The sequence below is a fragment of the Varanus komodoensis genome, unplaced genomic scaffold, assembly GCF_004798865.1.
Source record: "Varanus komodoensis strain SLA01 unplaced genomic scaffold, ASM479886v1 scaffold10, whole genome shotgun sequence".
In the NCBI taxonomy this organism is placed as follows: Eukaryota; Metazoa; Chordata; class Lepidosauria; order Squamata; family Varanidae; genus Varanus; species Varanus komodoensis.
The window spans coordinates 19,397,978-19,416,585 of NW_025335269.1; the positions used below are offsets into that span (position 1 = coordinate 19,397,978).

Below are 18,608 nucleotides of genomic sequence, written 5' to 3' on the forward strand. Positions count from 1 at the left end.
CCTCAGTGGATTACCCACAATAAAATGCAGTCCTCAACAGAAAACGGACTGCCTACTCTTGGTCTATACTATGGTATGCTGTGCATGTTTGTTTTGTGTTTTTTTCTATATTACTAATGAGTTTAATGCACTGCCAATTTCCCCAGATGCTTCTTCGGGAAGAAGGGCCACTGCCAATAGGTTGCTGTATTACTTGGCTACAAAAACCAAGCTAATGATAAGAGTGGAGGACTAACTGATGTGAGAGAAGGAGGGAGGAGAGGCAATAGCATCTTGACCAGAATTAGAAACCTTGGGAAATGCAATCCTCTTTTATCCAGTTTTAAACTGACTATTTGGAAGGAGGGAATGTCCCCTCTGAAAATGAAAGTGAGTTTTAGTTTGTGGAGGGAAGAGGATCCCACAGAACCAATGCCCTGAACAAATCAAGCTCCACCTTTGCTACTTTGGCTTTTGACAGTGAATTCAGGGCAGATGATGTAGTGGAAATTGCACAGTGGGATGGGACTGATGCTGTACATTTCATGTAGCTTGGGACCCATTTCCAGAGAACTAACTCTGTTACATTGTTGCTTTATGACAAGATTAATAGGATGCTGCTGACACAGCTGTTCATAAAAGTGCCAATTTTTCCTGAAGAGATGAAGTTATGAGCATCTTGTTAACTGGTAAGTGTTTTCATTTGTTGAAGTGAAGTGGGATTGTTGCTTATTTTGTTGCAGCTGCAAATTTTAAAAATGTTGTTTGATCAGAACCCTTTTCATGAAGAGTAGATGCTAAAATTACATTTAAAAATTTAAATGCTAAATTTAAAAATTTCAGAAAAGAGGATGCTAAAATTTCAGAAAAGAGGATGATGAGTTTGTAGAAGGCTGTTTGAAATGATGAAGGTACAGAGTCGTAGTATTTAAAGATGTTACAAACCATGGCTGTGAATGTAATCTTATCTGTTAATTCTCAATACTGCTAGTATTTGTGTCAAGGATAAATATGTCATTCTTTTGCCCATATTCTGTCCTTTTCCTTTTTTCCTACACATCTTGCTTTGGAAAGAAATACACATATTTGAATTTAATCTCCCCTGTTAATTTCTGAAAATGGCAATGGTTATTTCAAAGATTAAAGTGCAATTCATTTCACAATATAGCACTGGACTATTACCGTGTCCATTTCTTTATGTTTTTCTTGTATCTATCCCAAATATTTCCTTTGCTTTCACAGGGATAGGAAAGTATTAACTGAAAACTATATTTGTAATGCATGCAAAACACAATTGTATAGTACAATCCTATGGAAGTCTGTTCAAAATCAAATCCTGCTGAATTCAATGGGACTTACTGTCATCATGAGGTGTAGTGGTTAAGAGCCCAGGACAGGGACTCAGGTGATCTGAGTTCTAATCCCCACTCAGCCATGCAGCTCATGAACCATTCACAGACTCTCAGACCATCCTACCTCACAGCGTTGTTATTGTTGTGAGAATAAGATAGAGAGGAGGATGAGAATTATGTAAGCTGCCCTGAATTTCTTAAAAGGAAAAGAGTAGGATTGCAAAACAAACAAACAAAGTACTGCAGCTTTAGGGTGCAATCATATGCATGCTTAGGCAGAAAAAAGTCTGACAACACCAAGTATTCCACAGCTAGCCATGAACTTTCTTCCTGTCTGAATATATATGTAAGATCATGTCCTTTGTGCATGTGTGTGTGTGGAGGCGTGTGTATGCACGCGTGTTTGATTAGGAGATCCAGTCTGTAATATTATACCTATTTCTCTAGGAGTGAATTCCCTTAAGTCAACTGTAAGATTGTGCTGTTAAATTCATACATAACCCTTTCAGAATGACAGCAATTTAAAATGACTAACTTTTGACTGCAATGAGCTTAATGTAACAAGAAGTTCTGTACTGTAGTGTCAAGATATCCTTATATTCTCCAGACTCCAGAGGGGAGGAAAAAAAGAAAAACGAATTCTTGCTGTAACACAACAGAGTGTGACCAAACTGTGGTTTATAGCTGTACAAATGTTACACAGCTCCTAGGTACAGTACACATTTCCTCAGCAGTTACTGCAATAGCTGAAAAACTACCAGTGAATGTTAGTTTCCCCCTCCCTTACTGCACCTAAGAATTAATCAGAATTAAGTCATATTGAAAGCTGTTAGGCTTTAAGGATGTATAGGGTTATAGCCTCAGGTTGTAATAATTTATGTCTTTTAAGCAAAGATGAACAAACTAGGTAAACAGCAACATATTCTTTACAGTAGAGAGATCCTTGAGAAATTCAATTTTTGTGAATTCTGATAAGAATTGACCAGCTGCATTCCCTCAGAATAGCATGCATATCAGAAAGGATTGTCCTTCAGAATTTCAAGTTTCTTTAAATGCTGTGACACAGTTCTCAGCTCAAAAGGTAACTAAGTAACAAAATGTGTTGAAAGGTATGTAAAGGTAAAGGGTTCCCCATGACATTAAAGTCCAGTCATGCCTGACTCTAGGGGATGGTGCTCATCTCCGTTTCCTAGCCAAGGGAGCCAGCATTTGTCCACCGACAGTCTCCGTGGGCATGTGGCCAGCATGACTAAACACCGAGGTGCATGGTGCACTGTTACCTGCCCACCAAAGTGGTGCCTTTTTATCTACTTGCATTTGTATGCTTTCGACCTGCAAGGCTGGCAGGAGCTGGGACGGAGCACGGGAGCTCACCCCGTCTGCGGATTCAAACTGTTGACCTTTCAATCAACCAGCCCAGCAGATTAGCAGTTCAAACCACTGCACCACCCGCAGTCCCAAAGGTATGTATTATACAATAAAATGCACTTAGGAATGTTTATGTTTAGATAAAATACAGTTAGAAAATGTATTTCGTGAGAAATAACTTCAAAAATACATATTAAATATGCATTTATATCCATCTTCATGTGGATTTCCTTTGAAAAATCATGCAGTAATGCAGAAATGGGACAAAAAGGGCTCATGGTTGAGCACTTGGAAAACCAACACGTTTAGATAAGAAAAAGCCCTGCAACTACCATGTATATGATTGTATCCTAATTGGAAATAGGCTACTTAATAGCACAATCATTTCTCTCCATAATGTGGTATGAAATTTTATTAGGACAAGGCATTCCAATGAAACATGAAATAAAAGAAAATACAAATCCAGTGGATGCCAATGAAGAAAAGAAATTCATCAAAGCAATTCCTTTACAATCCATTACCTTTCCTTCTATACTTTTCGCTAAAGAGTGTTCTTCCTGTGTAATGGAAACAAAGCATCTCAATACAGCTTTAATATATTTTAAGTTTGAGCATGTAGAGAACAAAAAAAAGGCTTTTGTTTCCTTTACAATGCAGTTCTATACATCTTCGTCTAGAAAATTATCTCAGGTGACTTCTGTTCAAGTTCAGTAAGTGTTACCACCAAGAGACTGGCTATAGAACTGCAGTTCTCTAGTTGATTATGTACATATTTTTCTTTTGGGGGATTCCAGCATAAGTTCCACCATTCATTGGCCATAGCGGCCATACAAAATTCCACATAAGGACAGCACCCTCTCTGCACATTGTTTTATCCAATGGAACTGGTCATTGGAACTGGTCATTGCAGCTTTCCTCAATTGTTACCTTCCAGATATATAGGATTACTCCTCCAAACCACCATGGTGAATGATGGGAGTTGTAGTTCAGCACAGGTTAAGGAAAGATAATACTCTCTGTCAGCCTGGAAAGCCATTATCATAGATAATAGCCATCAAAAATCCAATCATCTATTGCGTATGAGAAGTAAATTTTTATCTATCCTGACTCTAACCTACATTAATTTTATTGAATGATCCCATGTTCAAACATTATAGAAGAAAGTTAGCAATCTCCATTTTATCTGCCTAAATAGCCATTTAGCCTTTTCTTGATCCTTATAATTTTGATTGCCACCTTCTGCATTTTTTCCAGTTCTGCATTACCATTTCAGAAATGGGGCAATCAGAAATGCATACAGTATCCCAAATGCACCTACACTGTGGATGTTTGGAGGCATCAACTGTATGAGTCCTAGTAGTAATTTGAATGGTTTTGCACATATAATACCTGATATGACAATATTTGTTGTTGTTGTTAGTCGCAAAGTTGTGTCCGACCCATCGCAACCCCATGGACAACATTCCTCCAGGCCTTCCTGTCCTCCACCATCCCCCAGAGTCCACTTAAGCTCACGCCGACTGCTTCAGTGACTCCATCTATTATTTATTTATTTATTTATTTAGAGGACTTCTATGCCGCCGCATTCACCGAAGCCTCGGGGCAGCTCACAATCATAAATAAATAACGTAATATAAAACAATATAATTTAGCAGTATAACTGTAAAATTTAAGTCGCCCTGGCCAAAGAATAAAATAAATAAATAATATTAACAATTAAAATAACGTTTGAATAAAAAGGTCCTCACCTGGTGCCGAAAAACAATTAACGACGGCTCCAGGCGAACCTCTCTGGGGAGCGCATTCCATAGATTGGGCGCCACCCCTGAGAAAGCCCTCCTCCGAGTACTCACCCTCCTAATTTCCTTCACGGAGGGTTCCCGGAGAAGGGCCTCTCCCGCTGATCTCAAGGGGCGGGCGGGCATATATGGATGTAAGCGCTCCTTCAGGTAACCAGGACCCAAGCCATTTAGGGCTTTATAGGTCATCACCAACACCTTGAATTGGGCCCGGACTTCAATGGGAAGCCAGTGAACCTGACGGAGAACTGGAGTCATGTGAACATAATGCCCAGTCCCCATCAGCAGCCTGGCAGCTCTATTTTGAACCAATTGAAGTATCCAGACTGTCTTCAAGGGTAGCCCCACGTAGAGCGCGTTACAGAAGTCAAGTCGGGAAGTTGCCAACGCGTGTGTCACTGTCGCCAGGCAGTCATTCTCCACGTAGGGGCGCAGCTGATGGATCAGCCGAAGCTGAAAGAAAGTGCTCCTCGCCACCGCTGTCACCTGAGCTTCCAGTGAAAGCTCTGGGTCGAGGAGCACTCCCAAGCTGCAGACCTTGTCCCTAAGAGGGAGTGCAACCCATCTAGCCAGCTCATCCTCTGCAATCCCCTTCTTCTTTTGCCGTCAATTGTTCCAAGCATTAGGCTCTTCTCCAGTGAGTCCTTCCTTCTCATTAGGTTGCTAGCTCAAAGTATTTGAGTTTCATCTTCAGTATCTGGCCTTCTAAGGAGCAGTCAGGTTTGTTCACGTCTAGGACTGACTGGTTTGATCGTCTTGCAGTCCAAGGGACTCTCAGGAGTCTTCTCCAGCAATGACAATATTTAGTTATGATTCATTCTTACTCCAGAGTAAGTCCTATTTAGTGTAGACCCTTTCAATTCAACGTGGCACAAGTTAATCATGACTATGACTACTTTAAGGTTGATTTTTCCTGCTGAAACCCTCAGAAGTTAATCACAATTAACTTCACTGGGAACTAATGTTCCATTTCATTCATTATATTTTGGCTGATATATACAGGAGACAGGGCAAGGTCATGCTATTATACTGCCCAAGGCAGGTCCCTCTGCCACATCTTTCCCATTTTTTGCTCCCCGGCAGCTGCTGCTGCCAGGGCCACAGAAATGCTGACCTCAGTCTCGTGAGTCTTCTCCAATGTTCAGCAAACTTTGCAAAATCTGGAGCAAAGTCTTGTGAAACTTCATTGAAACTCCCATTGCTTAGGTGCATGAGACTTAGTGAAAGTAGCTGCATAGGACTTGGGGTCACCATATGGACCAGCATTAGTTTGCTGCTTGGCATTCATGTTCCAAATTTCCAATTGAAATAAATTTCCAAATTTAAGAATAAGCTCATATTATGAAGGATATGTACACATGGAAAACAGATTGGCATTCTTATTCCCATTCCACACAATTACAATTAGAATCAACCCACTTCAGGACAGATGCCAATTTACCTAGGATTATCAAAAACAAATATCTATTTATATGCTTCCTGGAACAAATAAATACAGCCATTCAAAAAGCATTTGCTTATGAAGCAAAGAAACAACATGACTTGCCATCCACATCATTCTTCTTTTAATTTGGCTCTCATCCGCCCCCTCCTTCCTGTATTCCAGTTAGAGTGGTTATACTGCATACAAACAAAAATTAGCAGAGGGAATCTAAAGAACGAGTGTTACCAAGTGGGTTGGAGACAAATGTTCTGCTTGTAATGTTCCTTGGGTTGAGGGATTGGATAGTAAGTCGATTTGGCTGCCCATTGGAGATTGCAGTCTGGGCAGTTGCACCAGATAAAAGAAACATGTGGGAGATGGTATCATGTGATTTGTGTCATGTGTCATTCAAGCCTCCATTGTAAGTAGACCCTTCAGCTTTCTGTTTTAAGTGGTTGCCTGTCACACCTAGTAGAGGCAGTGTAGCGGAGTGGTTAGGGTGTTAGAGTGTCAGTTATTGTCTCAAATCAGTCACAAAACTCACTGGGGGACTTTGGGCCAGTCTCTGTTCTCAACCCAACCTATTTCACAGGCTTGTTGTGACGATAACATTGAGAGGAAGAGAACAATTGTGTAAGCCACCTTGTATTCCTTGAAAGGAAAACAGGCGGGATAGAAATATAAGGATTTATTATATATATATATATATAATATAAATATCATAAAAATAGATATCCACAAGAAAATCTACTTGAAAGTAGACATACCTCCCCACACAGTCTGGTGCCAGGCTTTTTGCCTATTGAGGGTACCACCTATCTGTGTGTTGATCTGTCGGCAAGCCAGGACAGGGTTCTGAGCGTGTTGCTATGGTTGTTCTGGAGAGACCCACTGAGCCAGACAACACAGACTCTATCTTGACCAAGTCCAAATGGAAGAATCCTCCATTTTACCATCATTTGTATGCTTTTGCTGAGGGTCACAGCACCTAGAAGCTGGAGCTGAAGGGCCAATGGCTTGGCTGGACTATCTGAAAGGCCAATATTTCCACTTAACACAGAAAAAGTTCCTTGTGGATCCTAAGCATCGCATTCTTCCCATCAGGATTTGGGCCTGAAAGACCAAAGAAAGAATGAGCACATGGAAGATACATGTTAAACAAGCACAATTTGGGAAATGTCAGAGCTCTGTTGTGACAGTAAGCAAAAGTCCAGTAGCCTGCCTTCTGTAAAAAATATAGCTATTACTTTTAAGTATGCAAGCATATTTGCCTATGTAGGTTAGCCTATGCATAGTTGTGCAATTGTTTGTTTGTGGGCTTGAGCCCCAGATTTTTTTTGGTACCAAGCTCTGCCATTGCATGTGTGGAGGGCAAGAAGGGGCATTGCTGCTTTAAAAATATCATTTTTCCTGATGTACAAATTCCCATATGTAGGCCTGACTTCCATCAAGACAGATGCATGTCAGAGTTTTTACAAACAAATACTTTCAGCTGACTTATGGGACTCTAAAGGCTGCGTAAGTTTGGAAGAGGGCCTGGGTTTATAAAGCTTGTGATATACCTTAATGGATGGAGAGGTTTTGTTGCAATTCATTGTTTTTGCTGACACTGTTCTGATTTCATAGGAATTACTTATGTGCAGGAAAATGTATAGTTTGTGAACACCCATTCAGAACTTTTCTGCAACAGAATCAAAACTGGCTTTTGCTAATTCCTTTTGGCTTCAAAGAAATGTAATTAAAATTTGGCAAGAGAAGAAAAATCCTCCTCATCTGACCTAGCATCATCCTTGGAAGTTGATGATCAAATAATAACAGTAAAAGGAGTGTTTATGGGTGTATTTCAAACTACAGTGTGTGTGTGTGAGAGAGAGAGCGAGAGAGCGAGCGAGCGAGCAGCTGCATATGCAGGTTTTAAAGTGGGGTGGAAATAATATGATAGGACATTGGCCATTACAAAAGAATGTTATGCTCAGGAAATTCCTTTACTAAGGAAAGTAAAGGAAATGGAGGACAAGATTTATTTTGGCAAATGGGAGGATAACTCCTGCTTCTTCCCTGCTGCCATAATAGACTTACTGTTTGTTTGCATGACCTGTGTAATAGTTGTGTTCACATAACACAACAAGCAACCCTGCACGGTTATCATGCTTCACAGTTATTTTACCATGATCTATCTGACAATCAAGTGTTTTCTATTTTAACGTGGCTTCAATCCTCCCCGCTCTGTCCTCCCACTGTTGGCATGTACCCCATCAGCCACTGTACCTGAAGCTTATTCCCAAGGTGCATTACTCCCTGCCTCTTCCTCATTGGTCCACACATTGATGGTTGGAGTGGCTTCTGCAGCTGCCACACTTTCCAGAAGACTCTGTGGTAGTTGGAAACCTTTTCTATAGTAAAGTTTTTATAGAAATGACTTCTATAGTAATGATTCTGTGCCATTTCTGTCAGGCATAGGTAAGGACTCATTGTATCTCACCTTCTGTGTTTAAAGTTTACACAGCTTGAAATACTAACTTAGTGCCAGATGGTTTCCTAAGCCATTGGTAGCCCTGAAAAGAAATTTTATTTGAATGTATAAAGAAGTGGTATTATTGGTGACAAAAGATGCAAGGAATTATTGTTATTGCTATTTTTAGATCTATTTCCTGGACCATCTATGCACAGCCTGAAGATGTTTCTGACTTTCCTCCTCATTATTCTTGGGATTGAGACTTCTACAATGCTAGAACTCGGTACTTTGTATCCTTTAACAACTGTCTTATCATTTTGCATTTTAATTTGGATTGTTCCATTTATGTGATTATAATTTACTGTACACCCCTTTGTAGTAGACATTTGATTTTTTTTTCTGGTTCATGAAGCTTTCTAAAATACTCTAATTAAATCAGTTTCAGTTCTAGGTTATGTAAATTAGGAAAAGCCTCAATTGCAAGGGACTATTATACATGCTGCAAAATATTACATACATAGTGGATGCATTTTCATATTGACCTTTAATCATATTCCTAGAAGTTGTTACAGGAAGAAGTTACAGGAACAAATAAAATATTTATATGAAATACAAAGGAAACATAATAAACTGAAAAGCATATTGCTCTGTATAGGGGCATGTGTGTGTACATGTGTACACCTAATGCATGATGACACTGCTTTGATTAATGATTTACTCATAGTAATATTTTATGCAACTTTTTGTTATTGCACTTTCTCTGTTTCTATGTTGGTTTTATAGTGTATGTTTAATACATACATATTGTGAACATTTTGAAATTTTAGAATATTCAGCAATTTTGAAAAGCAGAGTAAATATATGAATCAGTAGTCAACAGCATAATGCTAACCTTCATTTTCTGCTTTTGCAGCCTCTGAGTCTGCAGATATTGTCCTTTTGATGGACAGTTCCGATGCCCTTGGCAGAAGGTCTTTTCCCTCTGTGAAATCTTTTGTTAACAAGATTATCAACAATTTTCCAAACAAATACCGTGTTGCACTTGTGCAGTACAGTGATGATGTGCACATTGAATTCCAGCTGGATAGCTTTAAAGCAAAGAACCCCATGTTGAACCACATCAAAAAGAACTTGGCTTTCAGGGGTGGATCATTAAGAACTGGGAATGCCATACAGAAGGTCCATGAGACTTTCTTCAAAACCCCAAGCAAAGACAGAAGCCAGATTTTGGTGGTCTCAACTTCCGGATTGTCAGTTGATGATGTGAGAAGACCTGCAAAGTTATTACAGGATGAAGGGATAAAAGTGATAGCTTTGGGAACACTGGCTACAACCCAGGAAGAACTGCAGGCAATGGCCACACAGTCATTCCACTATTATTTTGATACACCAAGGGATCTCGTAACATTTTCTCAAAATATGTCTGTTGTCATTGGAGCTGCTATACAAGCTGATAGTATCCCAGTCATCTCAACAACTGCTCCACCAAGTATTATAGAAACCATTCCCCCAAAAGGTAAAGAAAACAATGCAGTAAAAGGTAAAGTCATTGAATTAATTAAAAAAACCCCCAGAAGTCATACAAATGCATTTAATGTATCCTACATAAACTTGATAGATTAGAGCTAGGGAGCAGTCTGAGTGCGATTATAATGGGCGGGAGGAGATTAACTAATTGTCCTTGCATTTGCCACTGATCTGAACTTTAAAGCCTACACTATTGCTTTCTGACACAGAGCCAAATCAGTGACACTCTTTTATTGAAGCAAATTTCATGTCTGAACCTTAATTGTTGCAATATTTAGAAATTACATCACTGGTAGCAATAAGCCTCCATAAGTAATGGCACAAAATTACTTTGCACTTCAAAGCTAGCAACTAGAGCTGCATAAGAAACAGCTCCAGACAGCTCAGTTTCCATGTTGTAATCTCTGAAGCTAGAATAAAGGGCCAGGGCTTGACGATTCTTGGGGTAATCCTTTCCAGACCATCAAAGACAAGAGAACTAAAACAAATTCAAGAAACACACCTTAGCAAATCCATATACATTGAATTTTAATCCAATCTAGAAACGTTTGTTGAAAACAAAGAACTAAATAGGTCAAGGTCTATCAGATCAAAGATAGGTTCAAGAATAAGTCAGATCCACCACACAGAAGATTTCAATTACCAAAGCTGCACTTTGGACACTCTACACTGTGTAAGTCCAGAGCACAGAAAATCTAAGAATCAAGATCCATCCAGGGCACCTGGCAGCTCTGAGGTATTGATGATGAAGATTCCTAATCCATAGCAAATAAAAAATCATGAAGGATGTATTGGGGGTCTTGGACAATACAACATATAAAGTAGATCCATGATGTTAGAGCCCTTTTTGCTTTTTCCTGCAGTGTGGGAAATATTTTGTAATGTGAAGGAAACATCAACAGAAGTCTGTATGGGACACATAAGCCATCATGACATTTCATGCATGTTCTCTTATGCTTCTTTGATATTTTGGTCATCAATAACAAACTTATTCATTCTGTACTTGTCCCACTGTTTGTTGGATCAAGTTGCTAATTCAAGTTCTGATATGAAAAGTGCTTTTTTGCTGTATTGTAAGAACACAAGTTTTATCAAAGAAAAATCTAGCACTGCTAATATTGTTATTTTTCCTTCCCCATTGCAGGTTGTTCTAATGATTCTGTAGCAGATGTTGTATTTGTGTTGGATGAGAGTGTTTCAAACACAGGCGCTGATGCTACTGCAAAATTCTTAACCAATACAATAAACTCTCTTGATGTAAAGGAAGAATGTATAAATATTGGCCTTGTGACATTCAGTACTGAACCAGAAGTATTATCTTATCTGTACAAGGGAAGAGATAAAAGTGATCTGCTGAAGGCAATTCAGAACTTTTCTCCCAAACAAGGAAAGGCTCACCTTGGTGCTGCCCTGAATTTTACCAGGAAAACGCTTTTTGCTGAGGCTTATGGAAGCAGAAAGACTCAAGGGGTGGAACAAGTAGCCATGGTCATCACACACAGACCCTCCGATGACAGCTTGCCTGAAGCAGCTGCACTCCTTCAACGGACTGGTGTGACGGTATTTGCCATAGGCATTGAAGGGGCCAACATCACCCAGTTAACTCAGGTGGTGTCATATCCGCCAGAGCGAAATGTTATATCACGGATCACATTTTCCAATCTTCCAAATCAGAGCGAGGTTTTTGAGAAGAAACTCTTCAACCAAATACATCACAAGCTCTATGTCCAAGCAGGAAAAAAAGTGCAGCTCAGAACAGGTAATGCCTTTGATGCAGCCTGGTAAGCATAAACCCTGCTTAAATCTGTCTGCCCCTTATTTTGTTTTTGAAAAGAGAACATATCTCTGACCAACCTGTGAAACATTATTTTTTCACCCTCTTTATTTGTGCCTTCCGCACGCATAAGAATCTCAGCTCTGCCAGAAATTCACAGGGTAGCCTTAGGCAAGGCAAACGCCACTTTTCCCCCTTCAGCTTCAGCCTGCCCACTCCATATCACAATACGGAGGATAATAATACTTACTGGGTTTTTGTACAGATTACAATTAGATTGTGTTTGTGAAGTGCCATGAAGACTTGATGATGACGATGACACTGATGATGGAACAGACAGACCACTAGACAACACATTTGGCAAGATGTCCCCTTTTTCACAGCAGTGGTAGGAAGAGGTCCTTCAGGGTTGGATAGATTGTGCTTGACTGGTGGTGGGGTCCCAAAAAATCTGCCACTGTGAAGCTGCTTTTCTGCTAAGGTGGCCAGCTGCCCAACTGATTTACATGGATGATGCAATCATGGCTCTGCAGGAGACTTCTTTGGAGCCTTAAAACTCTCCACTTGGCATAAACAAAACACAGATTAGGCTAGCATTTACTGGCCACCACTGGCCACCACTGATTACATATTAGGTACTTCAACATATACATGGGGGACCTGCCTAAGAAAACATCCAATCCAGTAAATCATTTCCTCTCTTGCCTCTTTGCATTACTCCTTTTCAGCAACATAGGGGTGTCCAGATCTTCTGGTCCTACTAACGTTCTGCTCTCCCCGTATCTGGCCCTCATCCTTTACTACTGACCACTTGTTGCATCTACTCATGCTTATGTTTTATTCTGTGTCTTATCTATGCCAAACACCACATAAGATATTATATTTTATCTCTGTCTTCGTAGGATGTATCGACACAGAAAAGGCCGATATTTATTTTCTAATTGATGGCTCTTCCAGCATTCATCCGAAATATTTTGATGACATGAAGACTTTTCTGAAGGAAGTGATCAAGCTCTTTTCTGTAGGGCCTGATCAGGTTCGATTCGGAGTGGTGCAATATTCAAACAATGATAAAAAAGAATTTGAAATTGATGAGCACACTAAAAGTATCCTTTTGGAAAAAGCCATTAATAACATCAAACAACTGGGAGGAGATACGTATACTGGAGCTGCTATACATTCTATGCAGCCCTTGTTTGAAAAAGCAAGAAAGCAGCGTGGCAGCAGCGTGCCCTGCTATCTCATCGTGCTGACAGATGGGGAGGCACATGACAATGTGCTGGTACCTGCCAGAGAGCTTAGAAATACTGCGGTGAACATCTACGCTATTGGTGTGAAAGATGCTAATATAACACAGTTGTATGAGATTGCAAGCTCAAAGTCCAAGGTTTACTTTGTGCAACAGTTTGAGGCCTTGAAAGAAATAAAAAATGAGCTTGTTCGAGACATATGCTCTGAGGAAGGTAAGAAAAATCCCCTGGGTACTTCTTCCTGTAAACAGAAACTCAGTTGGGTTTGTTTGACAGATGAATACTTGTCTTGCCTTTAGATTTCCAGGACATATATTGATTTCAGAACCCACAATTACAACTACTGAGTATTATGAGGGAAACACAGAGTTCCAAAATTTGTTTGGAAGATAAAGTGTAAGAGTTTGCCCGACCTTTAAACAGCGAAGAATTTAGATAACTTGCAACAGTGCAATTAGTAGCAATGGACATAATTTAACAGTTAAAAATCAGATTAAAAACCGCATTGCTCTTAATCAAAGTTCAGAATGGATCTGTCAGCTTTTGCTAGGATATGACAAGTCTTTTGTTTAAATCACATAAATAACATCTGGGACTTATTTTAATCTGAGTAATATTTGTTTTACCCCTGTAGCTTGTAAGCCAATGAAAGCTGATATCATGTTCCTAGTGGACAGTTCTCGTAGCATAGGACCTGAGAACTTCAAGAAAATGAAGAACTTCATGAAAGAGCTGGTGAAAAAATCTGACATTGGTCCAGACCGTGTGCAGATTGGTGTTGTCCAGTTCAGTGACATACCTAAAGAAGAATTCCCACTCCACAAGCATTCCACAAAAAGTGATATCATTAATGCTATTGGAAGAATGGCGCTTATGGACCAAAACACACTCACTGGAGCCGCACTGAACGTCATTTCCAATTATTTTAAACCTACCAAAGGAGCACGGCCTTCAGTCAACAAAATTCTTATCCTGATCACAGATGGGGAAGCGCAAGATGAAGTAGCAACTCCAGCAACAGCACTGAGAGAGAAAGGCATCATAATCTATGCAGTTGGGGTTTTCAATGCCTATAAACCACAACTGGAAGAAATAAGTGGAAGAACTGATAAGGTGTTTTATGTGGAAAACTTTGATATTCTTAAGCAGTTAGAAAATGCCATTATTTTTGACATATGCACTATCTATGAGCCTGACGGTTAGTACTTGCTCTTTTTCATTTAGGCACTGTGTGGGTACGTGTGTTTTTATGTGTGTCCTCCTCAGAGAATGAGGAGGTAGTCTAATGAGCAGTTTGTAACTTTGGTGGGGCGGGGGGGGGGGGGAATGACAGAAAGCATACACTCATAGTTTGCAGTTTTGCATTGTGATTATTTGAGCAGTGGGTAATGTGATGCATGTATTGCACAACTACCGCCAAATTTGATGGAGATTTCCATGATTGCAGGTTGGGGGATACAACAGGTCACTGTTCAGACCATGGAGATGCTAATTCTTATTAGCACTTCAGATGCCATCTTCTATAATTATGATTGACCTCACCACTTCCATGGCAGTTCAGCAAGTGAGGATCAATATTTAGCCACCTTGTTTTATTTATTCACTTAATTTCCAGTCCATCTCTTTTCCTGCAAGGAACCTAAGGTGGCTTATAAAATCTTCCTCATCTTAGCAGCCCTGTGGGGTGGGTGAGTCTGAGAGTTATCCACTGATCTTCATAACTGAGTAAGAACCAGAACCTGGATCTCCTGGGTCTCTCTTGAACACAACACCACCCAGTTTCTGTCTTGTGTCAGCTCAGTAACTACAAGACATTAAATTCATTTACTTGGTCCATTCTCACTACAACTTAAGATTTGTATTTTACCAATGAGGCTGTGATACAAGGTGCACCTAGCCTCTGCTGGGTTTTAAATCTCGATCTGACAGATGGCAGCTGTAACACTCTGCTAGCTACATCACATTTGTTCTCCTATCACTGAATGACCATTCCTATGGTCACATTGCATTCTAATAGCAACTTTATGCAAAACCCTTGCCATTTCAAAGCCTTCAAAATAAATGTGAATCTTGGGGTCCCCTTATAGTTTATGTTAGTTTATGTTATAGACTGCAACGACACTAATATGGCTACTGCAGTTTTTAAGGATGGGGTTATTCGAATGTAATGAGAGCTAGTCCAGCAGCAGTTCTAAGAGGCTGAAATTTAGAAACAGAGAAACAGAGCGAGTCAGAAGGGGTCTCCCGGGCCATCTAGTCTGACCCCTGGCTCCAGCCAGCTCCGCTCACGACATGCCCACCATGTATATGATATGAATCAAAGGGCTGCTGTTTTGACGCCCCTCATTGATATAAAATTCCTGGGTGGTTCTGGCAAGCTATTTCCATGCTTCTTTCATGTCAGGCAGGCTGTCTGCCGCTCCATACCTCTAAACTGTCACCCAGTGTTCCAACTCCAGGTGATGATTACAGGCATAGGGACTGATTCATGATTTGGTGTCCTATCATAATTAGTGAATGAGCAATCAGTGGGAGAACACATGCAGCCATCTACAAAGGCTGGATATTTCACTTTCACAGATATTAAATTTAACAAAGGTGTTTTGATGCTTCTGGTGTTATGGAATTCAAAGAAGAGGTTATAGAATAGTGCTGAGTTACTGGGTTCATTTAACTTTTCAAGAAACAGAATAGAAAATCATAGGTTGGCTATAGATGGATAGATATTTATGAGAGTTGGAGGCAGTTTGATAGTAGGATTGCTGGACACCAGGGTTGCTGCAGATAATATGTTCACTTACCCCACTTAAGGTTCTGGCAATCAGGTTTTACAGGGTTTTGCATTGTGCCCAAAACCTGTATTATCAGAGGCAATAATGGGTGCTTCCAGATGAGGCTTTCAGGGCCCTGAATGCAGAGGATTATGTGCATTCTAGGCAGAACAGGATGAGTACAAAGGCAATGTTCAGCTGTGAAACTCCAGCATTTCAGAGGGCAAGGGAAGTAGCCTTTGGTGCCACCATGATACAGCATAGCCTAGCAGTCCCAGGCTCCTCCTATTCCCCCAAGTCTTCTCTCGGTCATTGTTAGAACCTCATAGAAGCAGCCCGCATGGCTCTTTCCATGCCACCTGCAAGAGAGATACAGGATCTGAGTGTGGATCCCCAGCTCTGAGGTTGGAGCTTTGTTGCTGATCTTGAATCTGGGAATGTGAATAAGCCAATGGCTCTCCGGATGCTGACTAGGTGCCATAGGATTGCTCTGCTTCTGAACAACCACAGTAGCTCTTTCATAAAATTTTATGAAGGTCCAGTTGTTGCCATCTTTCACTCATTAACGTCTTGTGTTTTCCCACCACTGCTTCCATCTTTTATAAGCAGGGGGGAAAAAATCAGTAAAAAGATAGAATAGCTGAAAAGTGCCCTTTGAGTACTATTGCTAGGAGTCCTATGTGTGGAAATGTCAAGTGGAACAGGAACAAAAATGGCTATACACAGTGGGAGGTGAACCCTCTCTCAACTTTTTAAAAATGATGGCTCCCCAGCTTTCAGTTTGATTCAGGTTTGTTGGCTAGCAGTGTACAAAACGTACCTATGGACAAGGAAATGTTGACCACTTTGGGTAAATATAGAACACAACCATAATGGAGCAACTAACCCATTCTTAACAAATATTACATAATGAGAAATCACATGCCTTTTATTTGTGAATTTGAGAGAAATGAATTTGCATTTTTAAGAACAAGAAGATATTTGGGCAGTTTCATTAATGATGTTTGTATCTTGTTTGCTTTCCAGAGTGCAAAAGGATAGAACGTTTAGATGTTGTATTTGTAATTGATAGTTCTGGAAGCATAGGTGAATGGAACTATGAAATCATGAAGAATTTTATGATCAGCATCGTGAATAAATCTGACGTTGGCCCAGACAAAGTTCAGTTTGGAGCTCTGAAGTATTCAGATAATCCAGAAAACCTGTTCGACCTTAATACCCACGGTACCAAATCAGCAGTGATTGCGGCTATCCAGAGTGACACCCCTTTAAATGGCAATACATACACCGCCAGGGCTCTGCAGGATTCAGAAACTCTGTTCACTGAGACACGTGGGAGCCGCAAATGGAAGGGTGTCCCCCAAGTTCTTATGGTTATAACTGATGGTGACTCCCACGATACGTACGCCCTTGATGGAGTCTCAAAGAGTCTTAGGGCCAATGCAATTTCTATCTATGCCATTGGGATAAAAGGAGCAAATCCTGCTGAACTTCTGACCATGGCTGGTTCAAAAGAGAACATGTTTTATGTGGATGAATTTGAAGGACTAAAAAACATATCCAAGACACTATCACAACAACTTTGCAATATTTCAAAGCCAGGTAATGTACTGACTTGCTCTTTTGCTGTATTTTTTTTTCAACAATGGGTATAGAATAATTTAATAGCTATACTGTGGAGAAAAGTTCTGGTTCCAGGAGCATTAAAAAAATGGGAGACTATTTGTCTTCTAGAGTATGTAGTTGCAGTTCTTATCAAGCCTATGCATAGTCACTCTAGAAAGTAAAAAAACCACACCCCGTAAGTATCAGCTACATGCTGCACAATTAATGTGTAGTTTGACTGTAGGTGCCCAATTAAGACAACTTCATTTACTCGACCTTTTAATTGAATTGTGGCCCCACTGTCCTATTTTTATTTATTTATTTATTTATTAAAACATTTTTATGCCTCCCCATTCGCCGAAGCCTCGGGGCGGCTCACAATAATTATAGACTGGTTGTCTATTGGACTGATCAGTTCTAATGATTATGGTTTGATTTTTTTCCCTACCACTTTTATTAACTGATGTTTGAAATAAAAACCTGTCTCACTAGCTGAGGGAAAAGGTGGGATATAAATATAATTAATAAATATTAAATGTTAATGTCGGATCCATATGGGGAAAACTGAAATTTAGTTGGCTGTGTTCCACAAAACAGGCATGATGAATTGTGAATTTAGTATGTTTTTACATTTCCATTCAAACTGGGAGGGGGTGTGAGATTCCCTCTATGAGACACTTGTTGAGGGCCAAAAAGAATTAGAAGGAACCTACAATCTTTATTTCTTAATGGCAATGTGGCACTCAAAATTTATTTCTTAGGAATGTTGTGTTTTGTTAAGAGCATTACTGGGGTAAAGCATGAGGAAAATGGATGGAGATTTTCTAGAAAAGTATATTGACTACTGATTTGTATCAGATCACAGATTCACATGTATACTTACAGAGTGCAAATCATAGCTGAATTTTGTACTCTCTATGGTTAGCACTGGGATTATGGAAAATTAGAAGTGGAGAGAGTTCATAATGTTTCAGAAATAGTGCATTATTCCCAGGTGTCTCTCAACCTAAAATACAACTTAGATGTCCAGTTATCCTAGGAGACTAGTTATCCTTTCTCAGTAATGCTAGAGCTTTGCAAGACAAAGAAAAAGCAGGTGGAACAGCCATAGCTCATTAAAAACTTCACTGATATTGCACGTATTTAAGCTCTTAATGTGACAACTGTCTTCCCTTTTAATACTTGGCTTTTGGTAGATTCCGTGTATAATGTCTATGAAAAAGCACTCTTACATGATAGTAATAGAAGAGTATAGTTGTATTACAGTCAACAGAGAAGTTTAGATATTGGTGGTAAAGAAGTTAA

General features: G+C 39.9%; 1 protein-coding gene across 4 annotated transcripts in view; it reads left to right on the forward strand.

The window, feature by feature from the left end:
• The first annotated feature begins 256 nt into the window (after window positions 1-256).
• LOC123036443 (collagen alpha-6(VI) chain-like) overlaps window positions 257-18,608 on the forward strand; it is a 60,524-nt gene continuing 42,172 nt past the window's right edge. For 2 of the 4 annotated variants that reach the window (XM_044455698.1, XM_044455726.1), the window contains exons 1-7: window positions 257-668; window positions 8,564-8,659; window positions 9,290-9,892; window positions 11,048-11,662; window positions 12,580-13,140; window positions 13,562-14,125; window positions 16,725-17,300. In XM_044455698.1, coding sequence (XP_044311633.1) covers window positions 650-668; window positions 8,564-8,659; window positions 9,290-9,892; window positions 11,048-11,662; window positions 12,580-13,140; window positions 13,562-14,125; window positions 16,725-17,300 — 3,034 coding nt within the window. In that variant the 5' untranslated portion in view covers window positions 257-649. Of the gene's footprint in view, window positions 669-2,743; window positions 2,795-7,356; window positions 7,440-8,563; window positions 8,660-9,289; window positions 9,893-11,047; window positions 11,663-12,579; window positions 13,141-13,561; window positions 14,126-16,724; window positions 17,301-18,608 lie in introns of those variants that run through there. The other 2 variants (XM_044455717.1, XM_044455706.1) reach the window with 2 other exon arrangements.